We start from the raw sequence: 23,007 nt of genomic DNA, 5'->3' as shown, positions 1-23,007 counted from the left end.
TTTTTTTTCAACTTAATCATGCCTCGCACAGATCTCAAAATTCTCCAAACTTCTTACATCCATATGTACAGATCTTGAAGCAGTCGACACAGAAGAAGATGAATTATTTTTTTGCACTCATTAGAACCCAAGAGAGTATTTGGGATGGTTCAGATTTGAAAACTTAGCAACAGGATCGACTTACGAAAAAATATTAAAGCCAAGTTAACGTTATCGTGAAATGCTGCTACTCTGACCGGTATCCAGCTCGTGTTGTGTGTGACAGCATAAGTTCATGATCAACATGATGCAAACGCTTGTTCATCCCACTGATGTGCAGTTGTTTTACATACACAAGAGCATGTAAGTAGCTGATTCATGTCTGGTTGCTTTGAGAACCAACAATATTACCTGTTAACCTCACTTCACTGCTAATCCCATATTTCTCTCCAAGTGCCTCCTATTTTGTTCCAAGGGCATGTAAGAGGTGGCCATTGGATCGGGATGCTCGTATTAGATGATTAAAGGACATCTCTGTTCCGCTCAAACCGGTATGGACCTACGGCATTGTGAGGACTGTTACACCTGACACGTTCAAATGCACATAAGACACATCTTGTACCACCACACTTATCAAGTCCAGAAGCAGATAAAACACCTCTTATATCACCAATCTTCAGCTTTACTAATTATTGTTGAGAAGGAAGCAAATAAGCTTTACTAAGTAGATTTAGGACCAGAAGGCATGCTCTGGCAAGGATTCATGAAGATTGCCTGAATGAAGGGACAAATAAGAGTTTCTTATACTGCTGGCCGTACTCGGTTGAGAGAAGACAGCTGATATTCGAATCAGCTCTCAGGTATTAATGGATTCCAAGCAGAACAGGAGAAAAAGACAAAAAAAATGAAGTACAGGTGTCATCTATCATCCTCCCAAAATTATATTAGCACCCAACTGATACCCAAACTACTGACGAAAAAATTACAAGATGACACAGTTTGGTTCATCCTTGGTGCCCTAGACAAACGAAAATTAAGCTGCCAAGTGATCTCAGGTGGGAAGGGGTAAAGAAATGCTGGATAAGATAAGCTGCGGATAGTGTGATTTTTAAACTAATCAAGGAATTTGCCATTTTCTAGCCAAGATGGTATCCTGTTTCAAAAAGAGCTTTTGCTAAAATTTGCATCATATCATACAGAAATCCGGGGAAACTAAGGGGAAATGAAGGGTCAGTAACATGCACACACATGACTGAAATTTTTGAACAAATATACATGTCCATACAATGTAAAAGTGAAACTTCCATCAGCCAAAAAATTTCATTTCTAAATAAACTTATTTCTACCCATATCTGACACTTGACTCAGGGAGGGATGCTAGACGAAAAACGAAGTAGCCAAACCCAGACCACTCCGGTTTCCCTCTTTCCCATCTCTATTCTACGCTTCTGTTTAACCTTTGTGCATGTCAGTCATTTCTCTCAGGGGAGAATGTCTTGAGCAACTGGGCAACAATTTTGTGTCAACTGCAGTCTGTCTTCAGGTGATTTATGTGTCTGACAAGTTGATGTAACTGCAACACTGGATGTTTAAGAGCAACAGCAAGAAAAGAAAACCTGTCAGTCAGCTAATGCTCTTGGCATTTATCATCACCTTGATGCTTGATCGGGAGCAGAGTTTCCAATAGCTTGGCTGGAGCTAACACTTAATCCAGCACAATTTTCTGGTGGCGGTGCAGTTCCCCATTTTCCTTCCATTTCTAGAGGCTCTAGCACTTGGACGCTCCCATCAGTCAGTCCCAGTGCAAACTGACTGGGGTCAGAAGGATGGGCAGCAATGACAAGTGGATATACACTTGCGCTGAAACCAACACAATTGAATAGTTTAGAGAAACTGGGCAAAAAGTATACATCCACTCAACGACTCTTCAGTAAGCACTAAGATACCTGGACTGGGCATTCAAATAGGCTGTGGGGCTAATCCGACACCTCAATTGAAGGGCTGCTGTAAGGACACTCACGCTTCCATCCATGAAACTTGCATATATCATCTGGCTATCGCATGAATATGTTGCATGCGTAATTATTCCATCTCGGGGTACCCACTGTCATGGTAGTAGTAGAATAAGAAAGAAGCTTTGCAACCAGCCAATCAACATATGCAAGGCATTGACAGGATCATATCTCAACAAGGCAATTCTTATGCATATATGGAACATAAAAACTGCTGCACATGTGATGCAATGCATACATGTGAAAGGAAGTGCACATTCACACAAACAAGAATGCTCAGCATTCACCTGTTTAAGGCATTCCAATTTTGCTGCATCATATATTGCCAGCTGTGTCTCATGGATAACCAATAGTTGGAGCTGATCATGGTGAAACTGAACTTTTGTTTCTGCAAGAGGACCTGACACTCGTCCAGTAGGTATTTGTAAAAATTTACTAGCATGTTTCTCCCATCCATCCGTTCCCCATATGCACAGCTGGAAAAAAATCAGAAGAACTCACAGAATTACTTGCTTTTCACATAACTAAGGCTAGAAGGTTATGAAGCACAAACAAGGATACAAGATACAGATATGACACAATACGGATAAACGCCGATATAGAAAATCATGAAAAAAGTAGGATATGATATAGCTAGGATATGACAACGCCCGCGCACTCATGTGCGCGCACGTGTGTGTGTGAGTTAGGCTGGAATGCATTCGAATGCATTTGGCCCAAATACTTCCTAATGGAAATCAATGATGAACCTCTAAAAATGAAAATCAACACCTTTGATGATGATCTATGGTGAATAAAAGGCTTGGAGACAATCATTTATTTTGAAGATATCTTGCCTATGCATCAAGTGAGTACAAAAATGAATGATAGCAATATAGCTAGTGAGCTAGTATATCATAAAATATATAATTTGCTAATCCAAAATATTGATCTTGATCTAAATACTTTAATACATATACAAATCAAATTTCAGCTGATTTGAGTCCTAGCGTATAGATCAAATAAAAACATGGCATGATACCATTAAAAGTGTTCATTTTCAACTATTCGATGCATAGGTAAAAGATATCAAAAATGCATTTGTCTCTAGGTATTTTATGCACTATTTATCACAATCAACGGTGTCAATTTGCATTTTGAGAGATTCACCATAGTTTTCTATTGGAAAGTATTTATGGCCAAATGCACTCAAGTGCATTGCAACCTGACTCTCTCTATATATATTAGTATATAAGTAGACATTATTTACCACACACTTTATGTTAACTCCTTGAAAAAAGAGTTAATAATTAAAATCAATGATGGGCTATTTGAATTCAAAATCCAAATTGTTGAGCATGATGTACACTACAAAAAAAAAGCCTAGAAACCAAAATTGACATATTTTGGTGGTCTCTAACCTAATTATCAAGGTGGTGTCTGAATGGATAGTTTTAATATCATGGTACTATATTTTACTATTGTCAATCATCAAAATCTAGTGAATTTAAATCTAGCATATTCCAAGCAATGTAGAACACGATGCATAAAGTGAATTTTAAATTTATGAGCCTAATTAACACTTGTCCATTTTTGTATGACTTGATACATAAGTTAGAGAATAGAGACACCTAAAATATCTAGGCATTTTTTGTAGTGTAAATCACAACAATAGTTTAAATCTTGAATTTGGATATCCTATCATTGGTTTTAAAATCATTAACTCTTCTTTCAAGAAGTTAATGGAAAGTGTTTAGTCCAACTCTATATGTACATAGATACATACATATATCAATATATTCCATATATTACATGCATACAAACATACATACATACAAATACGTAAGTATGTATGTAAAAAAAGCATTTATAAAATACATAAGGCTATTAAAATTAAAAAAACCCATATTTTATAACGTAACATTAACTTTTAGTCACCATTCAAAGCCATAGACCATAATCCATACTTCATATTTTAAAACTAATATCATAGACTACAAAATTGACCCTCCCCTTCATTTTGGAAGTATGGAGAAAGTATCTAAAGTGTATCCAATATGGACACAGATGTAATTTTAAGTATTAGTGCTTCCTAGCTAGAAAGGTATCCATTGCGATTGAAATATCTTTACTATTGGATGTGGCCCACAACGTGCATGCGTTCTTTTAAATTAAGCTGGAAGAGAGAATCCTTTCATTGTCTAACATACCTGAGAATCTGCTCCTGATGAGACAAGTATATTTAGCATGTTAGAAAAGGCAAGGCCAGTAATTCTCTTCTGGTGCCCTCTAAGCTTGCTTTTTACCTGTAAAACATTGTTTTAAAAAAAAATAACAAGAGCGATAATAACAATATAATCTAATTATCATCATTAGCAAGTACATTTTCAACTCAGAAAAATGAGAGCAACCTCATCAATGCGGACGTTGTAGATTTGGATTGTGGAATCTTCCATGCCTATGGCAATAATGTTATTGTCTTGCGGATGAAAAGCAAGAAAAGTGGCTGCTGGAGGAGGGGGCATGAAAGTTGTCATAGTCTGCAATATGTGAAATATGTGCTTTATAAGCACCACCAAGTAGATCAAGTAAGAACAAAAGTGCAACATGAAGACATCAGCATGATGCAACTTACCTTAAATGTCATCATATTAAAAAGGGAAATTTTTCCACCTGATGCAGACATAACATATGAATCATTCTTTGACAGTGCAAAGCAATGAACAGCTTCTTCTGTGTTTGCATCACTAATCTCATTAGTCATTAGTATGCTGCTCGAAGGTTGCCACAGCTGTGGTGGTACGGTTGCAGTTGCCTGGAAAATCCAAGCATCAAGATGCATTAAGGTTTCAAAAAAGGACATTATGAAAAAAAGTAACAGCAGCTTAAAATCCAATACCTTTCCAGAAGTATTTCTATCAGTCTTGGGCCATTTCCATAACTTGTGAACAGCATTAGATGCCAGTGCCAATATAGCAAGTCCTGAATTCGTATAAATCAATCTTGGCACCTACATGGGACCATTAGAATAAGTGAGAACCCTAAGTAGGAACCTGCATCTGAGGACATGAATTATTTATTCTCCATGAAAAAAATAATAACTTCAAACCTTGAAAGGAAACTTGTGTAAACAAAATGAAATTATTTGACATGTCCTCTTCAAAATATATAACTTTTCAAGAGTAACAACTTTTGATGTGTTATATCTGGTGTTTCTGACCTGAATATAAACCACAATCATGTTGTACATGTAGTGTACATTCACCGATGAGTTTTTGCATCTCCTATAAGGATTTCTTACTCCCAAATAGCAATCTTGGCCATTTTAGAGTGCTCTAGATGAGGTAGTTGTACTTTTTTCTCTCAGCACTCTTATCCGCATCTGAGAAACCAAACTCAAAAAGCATAAACCATTCAACCTGAGAACATATTAAAGTGGTGACAAAAAGGGCTAACTTTTCCATAATAACAAGTAGCTTCAAATTCTCTTATCTACTTTGTTATGTTTCTGCCAGGGTCGGCGGAACCGTCTCGAACTAGACGGTTCCGACCATCCTGAATCGTACCGGTAGCTCACTGGTACAGTTCCGACAACGGAAATGGAACCCGTTGCTAGAGCCGGAGCCGGAGCCGGAGAAGGAGAAGGAAAGAGAGAGCTAGCGCAGGGGGGGGAGGCGGGACGCCGGCGGAGTTCCTCCGACCTCTGCCAGCACTCCGCCTGTGTCTGCCACCCTCCCCTGGCCCTCCCTCCCTGCTCAATCTCTCTTTTATCTTTTTGTCTCTCCCACGGTCCCTCTCTCGGTATGGGCCCGGCACGGCCTGTACCGAGTCGTCCGGCTGGAAAACCGGTACGGTGCCCGGTACCGGTTCCTTCGACCTTGGTTTCTACCACATCCTTCTCCTGTTATAATGCCTCATATCCCGATCATGCTATTGTCTTAACAAAGCCAACCCATAATATCAAGTTATGCAGCCACTAAAAGCTCTGTGTAATGTAAAAAACATACTTATGACCCTACCTGTTCAACCACATATCTTACTTTGAGATCTCATCTTTGCAGCTTTTCAATTTATATCCTTGCATATTTTAATTGTTTACTAAGATCTCATTCATCACTAAAAGCCCAATGATGATATCTTAATTCTTCAAACTATCAACTTTATGACACGAGAATTGAATTCAATATGACAAGGAATATATAAAAACTATATAAGAACCAAACCACATCCTTTCTAAAATAATTAGCTTAGCTGCCCTTTTAGTGTTGTTGTACAGCTATTCTCCTCTTTTACACATCTTTCCTCTTTAATATTTTTTCCAATCTTTTGTCTTGTTGAGCATGTAAAAGCAAAAAGGCTATAAATTTTAAATGTTAGCCAACCATTGCTTATAGGTAAATTAAAACCCAAACCAGCTCTGTTTAACATAAAGTGAGTTGTACTAGCTGGCACACTTGATTCATTAGTTTGGCAGCTAGGTCAGGTGCTATTAACAAAAAATTTTCTATTGTGGCTTTCTAGTCCCGAAATTTTTGTTATATTACCTTATTCTCACCATGTGGTTGATATGAATTACTTGGCTTAAGTCAGCCATCAATTATGGCCTGGTCAAGCTTCAGAGCAGACATAGGCCTAACTTTCTGGACCATACAGCCAAAGTCAGGTAAACGACATGTTTAGCCAAATTTAAAGGGTCAATCATGGATATTGAATTCTATGCTCTCTTAATTTCATTACAAAAAGATGAGTTTAATTTCCTATATGAGCTCAGCTTTCTTGCTATTTTTCTCTATATTGCTCCGAAGTCCAAGGGAATCTAGGAAGATCACTCTAAAGATAACATGAGATTAATTATATAACCAAATGTGTGTATGTGCATATGTATGACTATCTATAGATGCACACACAAGAAAGTTCATATTTAGACATGAACTTATGGTTAAATTTTGTTGTTTTGTGAAAAAAAAAATATAGGAAAGACATGGCCTATTCATTTCAAATCTTGTGTGAGGCCGCAGTGATGACTACATGCAATTTGTTAATCTATTCCTAAATCAAACAATATAAACTCACAACTTTCCTTCTAGTTATCCATGATCCGGGGCTTACAAGCCAGAACCAAAATGGCCCTAAATAATATGGATCTCATCGTTGGATCAGAATAAAAGAGGACTGTAAGATCCAGATCTATATTATGGATCATAGACCCCTTAAGATCATAAAATACAAGTTCATGTCATCTATACTAAAGCAAATAAGAAATCCATTTCTATGATTTATACAAGTTGATGGCTTTTACAGTTATTTACTTTTCAAATAATAAGGCTTGATAACATAAAATTAGCAATTTAGATACCGCTTCCAATTTCGAAAACAAAAGATGCAATACTTTTGGAACTCATAAAGTTAAAGCATAAGGAAAATCATAATATTCTTGCAGTCAGTCAAGATATAATTCTTTCTTTTTTTTTCTAGTATACTAGATATGATGTTTGTTCATTGGACATACTATATATAGCCTTATGATAGTCGAAAGTATACTCCATGTCTTAGATTATTCATTCACCTACTGTACAATTAACTCATTTTTAAACAAAATCATATTCTTATATGGACTTTCCCAAAAATAGTGGAAAAAAAAACTTGTGATTCATGGTTCAATCCAATTCGAAACCTTTTATAATTTAAAATAAGAGTCAATCCTGATCTTATTGACATCGAGTACAGGTACGCACCAAAAAGTTATACCCTAGTAGGGGAGTAACAATTTGGAATGATGTTTTGCACTTGTAATTTCTCAAGAGTTGCAAGCTAATTTCTTCTTGACAGTACTCAACATCTCAATCCATCTTCATCAAAATTTTGTCAAGCTAGTTGAAAAAAATGTTCTGAAATCAAAAGAAAGAGTGCAGGTTCATAAACAATTAAATAAATAGGGGACACTCTATTAATTGGCAACTTAAAAATCCTTAGAATTTGTATGTCGAGTCTCAAGTGTGAGAAAGTCAAAATCTCTTGGAGGGAAAACAAGGCAAAAGAAACAAATTTTTAGATTGTAGGAAATCCACGAAATGCTCCAAGTGTGATATTTTCATTATTTTTGCTTGGAAAGTCAAATAGATTTTAATAACATGGCCAAGTACACGAACTTGGAGATCATGTTCCTCCTAAAATTATGGATTAGATCAGTAGGCAACTAGGTTTGCTATACTAGAACCGAGTATCATACCAGCACCTTAGCGATATGGTATGGTACACTCAATATGGTATAATACAGCCCCATGAATGATACAAGGTCGGGAGAACCTTTTCTCATGCTCAGCCATGGCACAATCCAAAATTGGGCAGTACAAGTTGGTATCACACGAAACCAAGTGAAATCGATTGGTTCCACCCAGTAAAGGTGGGTTCAACCCTCACATCATATTGGTATGGTTGCCTAGTACTGAATGGTACGGTTTGGTATCACGAAGTAGGGTGGTAATATAGTAACATCTAAATGAAGTTTCAGGTCTATTCCTCAAAAGCAAGCAGCCAATCATGGTCATGGTCTACAATGTAATATCATAGAGACAAAAAGGTAATACCTTTAAAATTAAGCACAATTGTTTTCTCATGACTATGCCTTCTACCATGGCCTATTGTACAACATTTTCAAAATATATCATGGGTAAGTGCAACATTTGTTAATGGACTAGGGATCCAACCCCAGTTTGCAAAGCCCAATCTAACAAAAAGTTGATATGGATTGCCAGCAACATCCAATTAACCCCCACAAGATACCAAATTCTAATAATACAAGCACAACTTAACCTGTTCTATACTTGAGGCATGATTAAAAATCATCTCAAAACTTAAAACCCCATAAGTCACTCCTTTCCCTTTTTCGTCATATTGGTGCGCTTTCCTCTTTGTTATCTCATCCTCTCCATTTCTTTCGCACTACTCTCCTCTCTCTTTTCCCATCATAAGCTCAAGTTTTATAGATCTCAAGGTCCTCTCATTGCCTTATCATAGTTAATTAGACTTCATCTATCACAATGTGGTCCCTCTTCAACTCTTCTTGTAATGATATTCCTTTGGTTGAGGTGGCAAAGCTAGATTTGTCAAGCCTCTTCCACAAGTATAGCCGAACCATCTTGAATTGGGCGATTTGGGGCATACCGAACCAAACTAGCGAAGAACCAAGATGGTGGCTATTCGATTCAGTTCTAGCTAAGAACCGACCTAAACTAGGCAAAATTGTTTGGTTCCGTCCAATTTCAGACCAAACCAAACGGTTTGGTTATTTATAATTTGAGTCGCGAGTCACGGCTCCTCCCAATCCTTCTCTTCCCTCTCTCTCGATCTTCCTTGCCTCTCCCCTCTCTCTCAATCCTCCTTGCCCCTCTCCCCTCTCTCCTCTATCTCTTGATCCTCCTCTCCCCTCTTCCCTCTCTCCCAATTATCCTTGCCTCTCGCAAGTCGCAACCTCTCACTGGGGTTAGGGTTCCGTCATTGCTATCGTGCCACCACCACGCCAATGAAGACCATGGAATTGCCAAGACGACAATGACATTGGAGGTACACCATCCATCCCATCCTCTCTCTTTCTCTCCTCCTCCCTTTCCCCCTCTCCCTCTCACTCCCTCCAGTTCGGTATGCCTCAAGTTAGTATGGTACATAACTACATATCAATACTAGACCGAACCAGTAGCCGGTTGATACGACCATCAGTATTGGTTCGGCGAACCTTGCACTTTCCACTCTATATCTATTAGAAGTTTGGTAGATCCTCCATGCCCCTCTTCCCTATTTTCCTATCAAATTGCCCCCCATTTTCATGACTTTCCTCCTAATCAAAGTTCCTAGCTAGAGTTTATTTTGACTCAAAATCGGATTTTGGACAAAGAAAAAGTTAGCCTACACTCGCAGAAGACTTGGATTTCTTTGAATCCATAGAGGTTCAACATAGGTCCGATCCATCCACATCCCTGGCCACCAAACTCATGTCCTTGATGCCTTCTCCCAAGGCACTAGAAACACTAATCTTGTTCAACTTTCAACCTACAATGGTGAAACGAGACTTTGCTCCTTTTCACCTCTTGTTCCTCTTTTATAAAGATGGTTCAATACAAGTAGCCTACTTTCTTATCGAAGCTTGTTTAAAAATGGAGGCAGTAAAAAATTTGTGAAAAGTTGCACCTTTTTCCCCTTAAGTTAGACAAGATACATGTATTTTTTTCATAATAGTAGTATATACACAAAACTAACCTAGAAGACAATATTTTACCTAACATGCAAGTTCCTTGTAAATCATCACTGATGGTAATACTGTTGAATTTAAATAAAAATAACAATCAAACAATCTTGAAATTCATGCTACTGGTGAATATTCTAACCTCTATGATGCAAAACCAAATTACTAGCAGCACACTTTTTTCAAGATATGAAATTAGGAGTGGCATTATCATGGTGATAATAGTTAATCAATTATAATTACTTAGCACTAACAACAAAGCACTTGTCAATCACATAAAATTTAATTAAAATTTTTGTTTTGCACCATGTGTACCTACATCTAAGATATATGTCTGAATTCAATTCTCATTTCCATGTCCAAGCAGCATGGATACAAATTGCACTGTTTATGGATATAATGATAGATTACTCTGATTTCATAAGAATGTGAAGCACAATATCTTGTTTAAGAAGGCACACAGATCAAAACTCATTAAAGCATTTGAAATACTTCATTTAAGAGTTCTACTATTAGACAATACCGAAGGGAAAAAAACATGTGCACTCCTTTTAATATACTAACGACAGATGAACTCACATTTGCTAAGCTATGACAAACTCTTTCTTTGGGAACTTGCTAAATTAGGGAGTCAAATTTTTACACCTATGTTCGGTGAAGGATAGGTTTTGAAGGGAGGAAAATGGTTCAATCTGAATGTTTGAAATAATGAAAGGTCACGCTCTCTGCTTTTATTAAGATTACTGTAATATATTTAACAAAAGGGACTAACTTCTTTGGTAATGGGATTAGCAGAAACATATTACCAAAAATCAAGGATAACCATTCAATGGAAAGGAAAGAAAATAGCCTCCAATCGAATGAATCATACAAAATGGACTCAAAACCATCGTTTCTGCGCATGATGTTAAGAGTATTTTGTCAAATCATTCTATTATTTGGAAACCTGGAAATCAATACCCTGATTAATCAGATCCTTCTCTCATTTGATTGTATCATGCAATTAGAATCTTGTATAATCAAGGAATAACATGTGGCTTACTAATTGGTCTCACAACACATCTCGAACTCAGACCAGTAAACATTTCAGGCAAATCTCAGGTTAAAAACATCCCAAACATGTTACACATGCAAAAACTTCATCACAGCCACTTTGCCAGTATGGTTATACATCAATTCCGTGCTCCCTTCCTTGTTTAACCAATGATCCCCCACGCTGAAGAATTTGTGCTTAACTCTCAACTAAAATTGTCAGATAGATTATACCTTTCTTTTAGAACCCCTACTATGTTCGGTTACAGTTGCCTTGGACAATCTATAATATGTTGATGCAGTCATTCTTCCTCCCCCATCATGAAGTTAAGTAAATTACTAAAATCCTCATATTACTCAAGAATCCCCAATCAAATGTATGGAGGAAGAGTGGAAGACTGTATGTATTCATTTCAATCAAAACAACCCACATTTTTATTTAGGTCGAGATAACAACAAAGGAAGAATGAAAATTTGGCATCGCTATATCTAGTACAACCACCATATATATTATATCCATTTAAAAATTTTCCCCAGATAATTCCTAGCAACATTTTCAAGTCTAGTAGCCTCCTACTGCAATTCCTTTCATTCTCTTTTTTTCTTTCACATAAACTTCCTTAACTTTGGAAGAGATCCATCTCCCTCAAGGAACCGTCTTCTTCAAATTATATATGCAAATCAATGTTTCTTTTCTCCAAAAAATAGCTTCCACATGAAAGGCTACCTAACTTTAGTTTCACACATATCAGCATCAGTTTTATTCTCCCTCAAATAAAGTATTGGTATTGAACACTACCATGGCCGGTCCCAAGCTTGGATGAGAAAGGTGGAGGGTTGATGCTAGGTTGATAAACAATTGCAAAAATTATGTCAAAAACTATGAAATAGATCAGAATTTGATTTACGTGAATGTTAGGTTGTACATCACATGTGGCCCTAAATAGGATACTTAGAGAATAAGAATCCATAAGCCAACTCCAAATAGTTGAGAAAAGACTGAATGGTTGTAGCTATAGTTAGGTAAGTAAAATATTGACATCGCCCTCTCTAGAAGCATTCACTACATAAACTCCAATTTATGTGTGCCCCAACATAAAATTTTCACATCCTAAATGCACTGTTATAAGATCTCCTTCTTGGATCAACTTCACTACTTTTCACAAGTTTGCCTCTCATTGTATCTACAATGATTCTAAAGGAGCTTCCTAGAGGCAGTATCCGCTAATAAAGACCATAAGTCCAACATCTAATCACACTCAATGATGTTATAGACAGTGGTGGTCTCCACTGACAAGACTTCCCTAGTAAATTGCTCACATTGTATTGTAGGCCAACAAGGCAATGAAACCTAACTTGTTAGCCTCAATCCAAAAAGGGCTGATAGTAATTTCCTCAAATTATGTTTGATTACTTCCATTATTCAACAATCTGAAGATGGTAGATATTGCTGGCATTTAGAGATGCTCTCATATAGCTCCACCATATCACAAGGTCAGCATCTCAAAGCAAACAAAAAGCGTTTTTAGAAGACAATACTTCTAAAGCACTACGTAAAACTTCAGGTTGCCAGGGCGGTATTTACCTTCTTATTGCACAAACAACCCGGCATATGGCAATTTAGAACAGTGACAACTGACTAACCATCCTGCACCTCGAGATTTCAAGTTCCAATCGAGATGGATTGGTTTTGAGCAGGATAAAGATGAAACTAAACCAAGCTTTGGCCACTTTCTCTTTTTTTTTCAGCCAAGACAAATCAGTTTTGATCCAATTTCAATTGTTCCCAGCCAGTTTTGACCAAAATTGACCAAAGCTGATCATGAATACTACATTATTTGTCTTTTCCTTTTCATTTTGGATCATTTATGTATGCTTGAGAACTAATGTTAATTGTCCTTTTTACTTAAACAAAGGTGCTGAAACTTGCATAGTGCGAGCATTGCTCATCAATGTGAATTACTCTTCCCAATTATTTTTTAATGATATTTCAAGTCTTATCGATTGTTCGCAACATATTGGTTATACATATTCTAATACATATATATAAACAAAAAAGTTACTACCAGAATATGTTTCCATTGACAAGGGAATAAAGTAGAAAACACAATTAAACGCCTACTGATAACAAATAAAACTAGCTTTACAAAAGCATTTTGAGTAGAATAAACATAGTTTTTGCAATTTTTAAAAAGAGTGGAAGTACTCAGGAGTTGAGTTACAAACAAGATTAAAAAATCACCTGGTTCGGTATGAACTGTGTGGTTCAAACTTCAAACTGATCCAAGGTGGATCGGCTCACACAGGGCAGGTTCAAGGGCAGATTGGGAGCAACAGTTCGAACTGCTGGCAGATCGAGTGATTTGAGCTGAACTACTGTTGCTTTGCGCCCCGAACGTACCAGTTCAATGCCGAAATGCAGGGGAACTGCTTGGGACCCCTTTGTCTTCTCTTTTTTCTCCCCATTCAATGGTTCTGTTGGCAGAAAATGTGGGGAGATGAAGAGGAAGGTCGGAAACTTGGGATCTCAAGCTCTTCCACCATAAATCCACAGATTTAAGCTTCAAAAACAATCCATTAAGGTAAGAAACTTGGTCCCTTTTTTATTTTTTCCTCAAAATCGGGCCTAAATCTCTCAAAAATCACTAAATCTAGGGGAGATGTCTTACGAAATCATGATGCAATGCTTGGATGCATGTTCAAGAACATGGATCCAAGCTCAAATATTTGAATTTTGGGTGTTGTAATTTTCACGCCAGCATTTGGAAGAATGGGCCTAGGCATTTAATTAAGATATATATATATATGTATTTCACAGCAAGAATATGAATTTGCACTTGCATCATGTAATGATAGAACTATGCAAATTCCAAAACAGTTCCGGTTGTGTCTGACACTCTTTGAATCTCAAAACACTTGATTTGTTGAGCATGCAACAGTACTCATACAATTCTATATCTAAGTATCTTTGCTCTCAAAAGGATTAACAAATCTAGAATGTGGGAAAGAGTCCCAGTTTGAGTCTAAGAGATGTACTGAAGTACATTTGCCATGGTGCAACACTAACAGAATATACTCCACTGACCAGGAGACAGAACTACTTTTGCCAAATAAAATATAATGGAAGGAAACAAAGCACAATAGCATATAATCAAACAAAGAAATGCTGAATATGACCACTTCCAAGATTTCTATTCAACAGATTTGATGTAAGAACAAAATAAACTGACTAAAATGGATAGAAATCAACAAACCAAAGACTATATGTACTAAATACCATTATGCCAGAAGGATTAACATGTGAAAAATGGAAATGCAACATCATCCTAAAGTTATCCTAAAGGGTGATATATAACATATGCTTATTGCAGTGCTAAATCAGTAGAGATAGCTTCATTCCCAAATTCTATGTAGTGTTTGCACTGGTTTAACATTCTTACCTTAGCTGCTATCAGACTATCTGGAAGCCTCAGAGAACGGCACTGAGATGGTTCGTTGATTTCAGTCAACTTCCAAATCTTAGATTTCTCAATTGATTCATCAATCATCCTGGGCTTCACTTCTCCCAGACCCCGATTATCTCCATTCTGTTATAAATTTGTAAGCAACAAGTTATAGTAAGTTACCACTGAGCCAAGCATACCATGCTTAAGATAATCCTCATTTTCTGAGACATATGGGAACAAATAGTCAAAAACTAAATTTATTTAAAGAAAAAAGGCATCTATTAACACTTGAGGCACATACTACAAACTACAGATTTTATATTACCAATGAAACAATGGTTGCCACTGGAGCACCTCTATCAGCAACTGAAGCACTAGGTCCAGCCAATGCACTGACAGTTGCCAATGGGCTAATCCCCGGTGCTTGCACCACAGTCTGATGATTAGAATTCATAACCACATATTGGTTGTCAAATTAAACAAGGACAGACCATGCAAACTTAAAACATAAATATGAGAGCGAGCTACCTTCGTAATGGACTCGGAAGCTGATCGGGCAGCAACATATGAACGATTTTCAAGGGAAAGCAGCAGCTGACCATCGGCATTTGCTAATATTTTAATACAGTTGTTATTCATTGAGACAGCCAGCAAAGCCCCACCCTTGTTAAATCGGATACGTGGTAATGCCTGGAAATATAAGGTTGCATTCAGTGAATCGCAACCTCTCACCAACATGATTAAGGACAAAGAACAAGGATTGCCATTAGACTAGTTACCGCTAAGCCACCATCCGCATCAGTGGTTGTCAGGAGGTTTGTATTGTCCATGTCCCAAAACTTGATCATATGCTCATCTCCAGCAGCTAAGAACCGATTTTTTATTGTATCAAATTGTACCACACCCATAGTTTGTTTGCGTAAACCATCATACATCCGTTTTATGGTCCCTTCAGACTCATTCCATTCAACAATATAGGAAGTTCCATCCTTGCCAGTCCCACAAGAAAACAGCCTAAATGTGTCCATGAAGCATCATTAGATGGAAAAAAACTGTTAGAACTTTTATTAGAAATGGACATGTTCTGGTTAAAAATATCAAGCAAGCAGAAAAAAGGGAAAAATGATCGTCATATTGACCTTGTTCCATCGGCACTATAAGCCATAGTAGTGCACCACTGACCAGGTGCTGTATAATCAACTCTTGAGCCCGCATTATCATACAGCCATGCTTTAATCTTCCCATCAATAGAAGTTGAAAAGATGAACTGAAAAAGCAGAAATGTAAGAATTAATATAAAAGCCCTGAAAGGAGTTTCAACGCAAGTATTTAGGTGAATAAGGAATTATTAGCTCGGGGCCTTTAGGTTGCCATCATAAGATATTAAATTAAGTATATAAATTCTGAAAAGCATGTTACCTGAATATTTTCCTTAAAATGTGGACATATGGAGTACACAGGGGCTTCGTGACCTTCAAAAGTGTACTGAAGCACACCAGTACCAGCCTCCCAAACCTGAAATTAGATAATCATTAATAATAAAAGCATCAGAACTAGCTAACTTGTAAACAAGATCGGAGTAACCTTGATGGTCTTGTCATCTCCACAGGTCACAATGGATACTTGTCTGTTAGGTTGAGAGAAGGCAACATCATTAACGCCGCCAACATGTGCTTCAATCTGAAAAGTCATGAAAGTCTTAAAAAGAAATCCTTTCTGCAATTCTCAGAGAGGCATAGGAAGAAACTGTAATGGCATATATGCTTAAAAATTCACCAATATAATAGACAGTAAAACTTAGTAGTGTATCAAGAAACACGTTAGCTCATAAAATCACCTCTAAGGGGTTTGATATGTCATCACGGCCATTGTATGTAAACAAGTGCACAAGATGTTTGGAGTATGCAACACCTGCAAGTGCAAAGGGTGACAATCCAAATTTCATAAATGCCTGAAATAGTTAATAAAGATCTTTGTCCTTGCTTTACCCATGCTACTCTTTATACATATTACTGGACTTTAATCTATAGGGAAAGACCAGTTTTCTTTTTGAACATACCAAATTGAGTACCATCAAAATTCCAAATCACACGCTTAACAGATATAGTAGGATCCTTGGCAAGAGCTGTCTGCTTATAATTAAACAAAAGTAAGAACCAAGATGGAGATTTAATGAGTACACTCACAATCTATTGGTAAACTAGAGTACCTGAAGGGATGCTGAACGTGCTTGAAGATCCCACACTTTGAAACTTTTATGAGAAATCCTCTCTCTAGAAGCTACATCCCACAGTGAGATATCACCAGTAGTTGTTCCGACTGGAAACAAAAGTTCACAGTCAACTCAAAGCTGAACCTATCCAAACCCTGAAGAAAACCTTCCTTAGTGAAAAAAGGAAAGATAATATGGACACTAGTTTTCTAACCTAAAAGGATAGTTAATTGAACAGGATGGAAATCCATGCTCGTGACAGCAGAACCCTGATTTAGAGTCATTGCAACATTCCTGGGCAACTCATCAAAAGAATGCTGGCCCCGTGCAATGCCAGAGTATCCAACAGGCAATGCCAGAGTACCCTGATTTAGAGCAGTAGGCATGCCAACCTGCAAAGGTAAATGCAATAGAAACATTTCATGTGTCCTGAAGAAGTGCAAAAACTGACAATGTATCTAAAAATTTTGCTAATTTATAACACAGAAAAGAAAGAATAAATTTATCAATCATATATGCCAAAGACACCGCAAGAGGCCAGCATTCTCACAATCAGAAACATTTCATGGAAAAGGGAATCAAAGTCAAAACAAATTCGGGGGGGGGGTGGCAATACCTCCTCGGAGATTCCCATAGGACGTGGTCTCTTTATCACATGTTCTGAATCTGCTGTGTGATAATCCATGGTAGGATTGCTGTTTGGGGGAGTCATAGGACGCTTCAAGAGAGCAGCTACCAACATGATTTTTTTAAAAAAAAATTAATACATATACTCGATAATATGGCAAAAAGAAAGTGGTATGCAAGTGTATGCATGCATCACTTAAATAAAACAGACCAATAACATATGGGCCTGACACTTCAGAAAAACTGATCTACAAACATATACAAGATAGAGGGTAAAACAACACCAAATGACAGCGCCAAACTGCTAACTAAAACCATCAGATCAACAACACATGGCCAACTTGGCAAATTGAATACAATTTGATAAGTGCAAATGGGCATCATAGTGATACTAAGAATTGCATTTAAGAGACAGATAGAAAACATTGTCGTTATTTATCATTGTAACCATCGTAGATGCATACAACCATAGTTCGTTGTCTCGATACCGGACCACGTACCGGTGCCACACTAACATAGTGTCGGTACGGTACAATATTTTTTTGGCATACTCGGTACGCCATCTGTACCGGATACTGGTACTGAACCGATATGTTACAGTACACTCCGTACCGCCCGGTTTGGGCCCGTATGGCGTATCTTGCATAAAACAATTAACACAATACAAAAGTAAGGGATCTGATCATCTTAAAGCACAGAGAGAATAGTAGTTTAATATGATTTATACGAGTTGACCCAATGCCTGCATACCAAAAGACGCGTGGTATTTTGAGCATTTGACCATGACAGGCCTACAAAGATGAACTACTGGAGTAGATCTTCTTAAAAAGCGAAAAAAAAGGGTACTAAACAAGAACCTGCACTAGGAGTTGCTAGGCCACCGAGTGGGGCACCAGAGACCGCAGGGTGGGGCATTTGGGCAGCATTACCCATCCAACCTGTGAGAGATGTTGGCATAGCTGCTGCAGCTGGCTGAAATGGCTGAATAAAAATGAACAATTACATCAAGTTTTTGAATGGCTAAGTCAGTGCATTCAACTTGAAACAAGAATGCACGCATACGGTTTTTGAATGGCTACGTCAGCTTTTACCACTTACCGCATGTGGTGGCCCCAGTTGGGGAAATGCTCCTGGTTTTGGCATTACATTCGTGAGTGGGGGGGCTGGAGAAGGCACACGAGCACCATTTGGTTGGGAACAAGAATGGTCAAAGAAAAGGGTCTTAATATCAGGGTTAGGCCTTGGGTTCTTACAGAGCTGATGTTGCCAGTTTAAACTGCCAAAACAACACAATATCACCAGAGAGACCATCAGAAATCCCAGGAGATACCAAAAACAAGGAAAACACATAAAACTAAAGATTCTTTCTTTTTCCCCAGACAAAAAATCATGCCTTTGATTGATGAGAGTGCGAAGTCTTGACGTCTTGAGGGTAGGAAACTGCAGCTTGTCACGGAATAGGGGATTCGCCTCAATCAGCTTCTTGAGCTCTGTCAGCATCACTGCCCTGGCCGACTTGGTATCTCCATATTTAGATAGCTGATCGTTCTCCCTTAAATTAACAAAAATACAAATTATGATATAGCTCATGGCATCAAGATTGGGTACCTCCAATAGTTAAATTCTCACTCAATATCAAAAAGAAAAAAATTAAGATGTTGTCTATAACTTAAAGATCGGTATGCCCAATACTTGGATTCAGTCACAATACCTGAAGTTCTCCAAGGTAAGGAGTAGGGTAATTTCTTTATAAAGGTCTTCATTGAATGTTGAGAATACCTTAAGATCCTTGACCAGGATTTCTACTGCCTTGCCCTTATCATGCCTAGAAACACAAAAAAAAAATAGTACATAAAAAGGAAAACCATTGCAACAGAAATAACGATGGAAAAGAGGGTTACTTGTCAAGGGCTTCAAGATACTTCTGCTTTCGGATCTCAAAGAAGATCTTCATCGAGTACCGGTTGTCATCCAACTTTGTAAACCCCGACAAGTACCTCTCCACCTCATCCCAGTCCCCGGCAAGCACCGCCTCCTCAAAGTGCCTTGTATTAAAAAAAACACCCGACTCCTGCTCCAATCTTTCGCAATCCAAACAAGAAAACCGATCAACAAAAAGGGGAAAAAAAAAAAAAAAGGGAATGAAACCGAAAGAAGAAGGGTAAAGAAAAAGGGAAGGAGGATTCTTGGATTCCATACTTGGAGACGGTATCCTTGAACTTCTCCTCATCCAAGAACTGGAGGATGAGGAAGACGAGCTCACGGCTGAGAGACGACATGGCGTCCGGCGGCGCCTCCGTTCACGGCAGCGCTGCGGGGTCGTCGGGGAGCCCTCGGCGGCGATGGGAGGCAGATCGTGTGCCCAGGACCGCCTCCGGTGGCCACGAATCGGATCGGGACGGGGGCGGATTCCTCGATCTCCACGGATCGATGGGGCGAAAAGTCTCCGTCGAGGAGCGGACCGAAGGGGGTTGTTTTGGGGGGCAGGGGGTGTTGAGATGGATTGGAGGCTAACAAACAAAGACGAGGACGAAAAGAGAGATGAAGGGCAGAAAAAAGGTTAACGGGGGGTGAGATGGGGGGGAAGGCGAGGGTTGGGTGGGGGCTGCTCTTAAGTAGAAGCCTTGATATGGACCGCTGATTTCTTGATATGTTCCCTTGCTTATCACTTTCGGGCTTATTTATCTTGAAAAGCACATTGCCGTATCAAAAGGTTGGCGTAGGGTTGAAGGATTCGGGATGTTTCGGGGCATGGAGTAATTCTCGTGAGGACCCAAAAAAGGATGGCCCCCGCACCGGCACCCTTCTCCGGACGAGTCAGCACCATGACACCTCAAACAGCCAAAAAAGAAAAAAAATCCTACTGCCGCGGGTCCCACATGTACGACTATAGAGCACGAAACGCTGGGTGTCGGTCGGTGGGTTCTGGTGATGGTGCGCTTGGGATTGTCGGAAGGAGGTCTCGGGATTCTGTCCAACCAAAGGAAGTCGCGGGGAGGTGACCGACGACTTAGAATAAAAGCCTTCCGTTTGCTCTCTCTCTTTCAGGGATCTAATTAATTTCTCCTCATCTCGTGGTGAGAAATTGGAAGGAAAACGCGAATTTGGACAGGTACACCCCCCCTATGCGAGTAACGCGGTGGATCCGGCGCGTCCGTTACCTAAAACTTATTTTTAGGAGATCCGAAGTTGATAATAGCGTATCTTTAGAAAACAACGTATATTTATCGCTGTTCTTTGCACCTAGACTCGTGGGACGGAAGCCGTCGTAGGGCCGACGTCAGCCGATCTCAATGGGGATTTGAGGGCCTGTCGGGGAAAAACAAAAAAAAAAAAAAGAGTATGCAGACCTGTCCGATCTCTCTTACAGTTTTTTTGGTAATTTTCAATTTTTTTAGGCACCACCTCATACTCATTGTACGTGAGTCCCTTGATGTAAAAAAAAAAAAAAAAAATACTGCTGCTACGCGTCCCAACCGTGGTTCCCAGAAAATTTTCTTTTCTCATACGGTGTTTCGTGCCATCCACACGATCAGCAGCATGAAGCTCTGATGTTTTTTTTTAATCAAAAAAAGAGAGGGGGGGAGTGCGGGAGAGAAGTCGAAGGAGGACCTGGGTCCCGCAGAGAGGCATGGATCGGCAACGTACGAGCGACGCGGTTTCACGGGTTGGTTTTTTTTGATGTTTCCTTCTCGTGGTGCTTGTACCGGACAGCTGCGCGAAACGAGATGGTGTACGGATTGGATTAGGTTCTATGGAGCGTGGTGGGACCCGCGGAAAAGACCCGAGAAGAGCCCTTAGTCCCCCGGCAGCGGGCCGATGTGGAACGGAGGTTTTTGTTCCACGTCTAGATTTAGCAACGTTCACTTTGCGGCCCGAATCCGTTACAAACACGGCACCTATTTGACGTGGCATGAGGCCATTGGTGATTTCCTAGGTTTGGACTATCTATCGGACACCACATTGGATTAGGAACCTTTGGATTCCTAGCTTGGGGACCCTAATTTTTCGCTTTTGCAGCTATTCCTCCAGGCTACTGTTTTGTTATGACGTCATTATACAATATTTTGGCTGGATATGTTTTTATTCGTTGATTAGTTTAATCAGATAAAAAGTGTATTTAATTGTGTTTGTTTTTGTTGTAATGGCAATTAATTTTGCAACGGTGAAGCCAATCTAGACAAATAATGGCTATTAATTTTGGGCATAGCAATTAATAATGGTAACAAGGGGTATCAATTGTTTGGGGAAATCATGCCCTGCATTCAAGGCTTTTGATTGAGGTTTTGTTTCTATGTGAGGTGGAATATCCATGACTGACATATGGGCTTGCAAAATTATCTACAACCTCTGCTTAATAGAGCTTATTTCCTATATATTTTTCTTTAATATTATTCACACAAGCTAATAGATAGTCAAACTAGTGTAGACTTCAACTCCCTTTGTCTTATCAAATAAAGTGAGGGCAACATTGTTACTAACATTAGGGAATGTCTAGAGAAATTCTGCATTATTGTAAAGTTGGAGCAATTCAGGATTAATATTCTTATAAACCCTCATGTTTCCCTATTTACCCTAAACTCATGTCTTAGCTTTTGCCATCCATGGTCAGAAATTGAACTCCTCTCATATTCATGAATTAAATAATTGGCATACAAAATGATTATGAAAAGACTTAAGTCAACTTCATGACCTATCAGGTTAAAGCTTTCATGCAGATCTATATAAAGAATTGAAACTATGATCTTTTAGGTCATTGCCCACTACTCAGCCACCATGGCAGCATTCACTTTTATTGTATTATGGTTTATTATACTTATTCACATTATAAAATATGATCATTTCAAATATGTTGTCGTATTCTATATTTAATAATTATTTTTATATAAAAAAATCAATCCTCTTACTTTTGATAAAAATGAATAATTTTATTTTAATTTTTATAGTATTTTTCAAATTCTTTTTATCTAAAATATTTAAAATATCAATAATTTCAACATATTCCTATATTCATATATAATTTTTCTTAGGAATTCTTTAAAAATAAATGATTCATGATCCTTTTTATTGATGCTACATTAAGAAGTAATAAAAGCTTTTGATATAGAAAATCTTTAATACTTTATAATATTATATTTGTTTAATTAATTTTTAATTTTTGAGATATTTTAATATAAATTTAGTTGTATCAATGATTAGTCTTTATGCAAGTTTAATAACTATATTTTGGATCATTGTTGCATCACTTTTGCAATATTTAGTAGTAGATTTTGTTTCAATCTTTTATGATTATGTTATTTATTTAGTTTTCATTATTAAATTCTACTCAACATCCAATTTATATCCGAATGATATCCGACTTATATCCATATTCTAGATAGAGAAAATATGGATATAACTAATATCAAACTTGTATCAGTATCCATTTAACATTCATATTCGTATTTGGTGAAAGAATATAGATATGGATGTATTAACATT

General features: G+C 38.1%; 1 protein-coding gene across 3 annotated transcripts; it reads right to left on the bottom strand.

Annotated features, from left to right (window-relative positions):
• Window positions 1–1,141: 1,141 nt before the first annotated feature.
• On the bottom strand, window positions 1,142–20,101 carry LOC103706497 (protein TPR3-like). 3 transcript variants are annotated; one of them, XM_039128189.1, is made up of 26 exons: window positions 19,726–20,101; window positions 19,428–19,607; window positions 19,238–19,351; window positions 18,920–19,078; window positions 18,780–18,802; window positions 18,625–18,689; window positions 18,384–18,507; window positions 17,516–17,631; window positions 17,114–17,291; window positions 16,897–17,006; window positions 16,747–16,816; window positions 16,525–16,598; window positions 16,272–16,367; window positions 16,107–16,202; window positions 15,827–15,954; window positions 15,467–15,701; window positions 15,216–15,377; window positions 15,013–15,123; window positions 14,682–14,828; window positions 4,870–4,980; window positions 4,606–4,785; window positions 4,382–4,510; window positions 4,181–4,276; window positions 2,279–2,467; window positions 1,926–2,083; window positions 1,142–1,839 (listed from the first exon to the last, which is right to left on the bottom strand). In XM_039128189.1, exons 1-26 carry the CDS (start codon window positions 19,803–19,805, stop codon window positions 1,629–1,631), a joined length of 3,342 nt encoding a protein of 1,113 aa, XP_038984117.1. In that variant the 5' UTR covers window positions 19,806–20,101; the 3' UTR covers window positions 1,142–1,628. The 3 variants fall into 3 exon arrangements, with proteins under 3 accessions (XP_038984117.1, XP_038984115.1, XP_038984116.1); XM_039128187.1 differs by having other exon boundaries at window positions 18,625–18,802; XM_039128188.1 differs by having other exon boundaries at window positions 15,013–15,111; window positions 18,625–18,802; window positions 19,726–19,805.
• Between the last annotated feature and the right edge of the window lie 2,906 nt (window positions 20,102–23,007).

This window comes from Phoenix dactylifera, chromosome 7, assembly GCF_009389715.1.
Source record: "Phoenix dactylifera cultivar Barhee BC4 chromosome 7, palm_55x_up_171113_PBpolish2nd_filt_p, whole genome shotgun sequence".
NCBI classification, from domain to species: Eukaryota; Viridiplantae; Streptophyta; class Magnoliopsida; order Arecales; family Arecaceae; genus Phoenix; species Phoenix dactylifera.
Note: the sequence above shows the minus strand (reverse complement) of the source record. Positions and strands in the feature narration are given on the sequence as shown.

What these genes read in the sequence shown, in the direction of transcription:
- LOC103706497 (XM_039128187.1), bottom strand. Translation starts at nt 19,805, where the DNA reads ATGTCGTCTCTCAGCCGTGAGCTCGTCTTCCTCATCCTCCAGTTCTTG. An exon ending in TATCTTGAAGCCCTTGACAA is followed by an intron (nt 19,352 to 19,427) that starts GTAACCCTCTTT and finishes TTGTGTTTCTAG; the next exon opens with GCATGATAAGGGCAAGGCAG. An exon ending in TGGCAACCATTGTTTCATTG is followed by an intron (nt 14,829 to 15,012) that starts GTAATATAAAAT and finishes AATTTATAACAG; the next exon opens with AATGGAGATAATCGGGGTCT.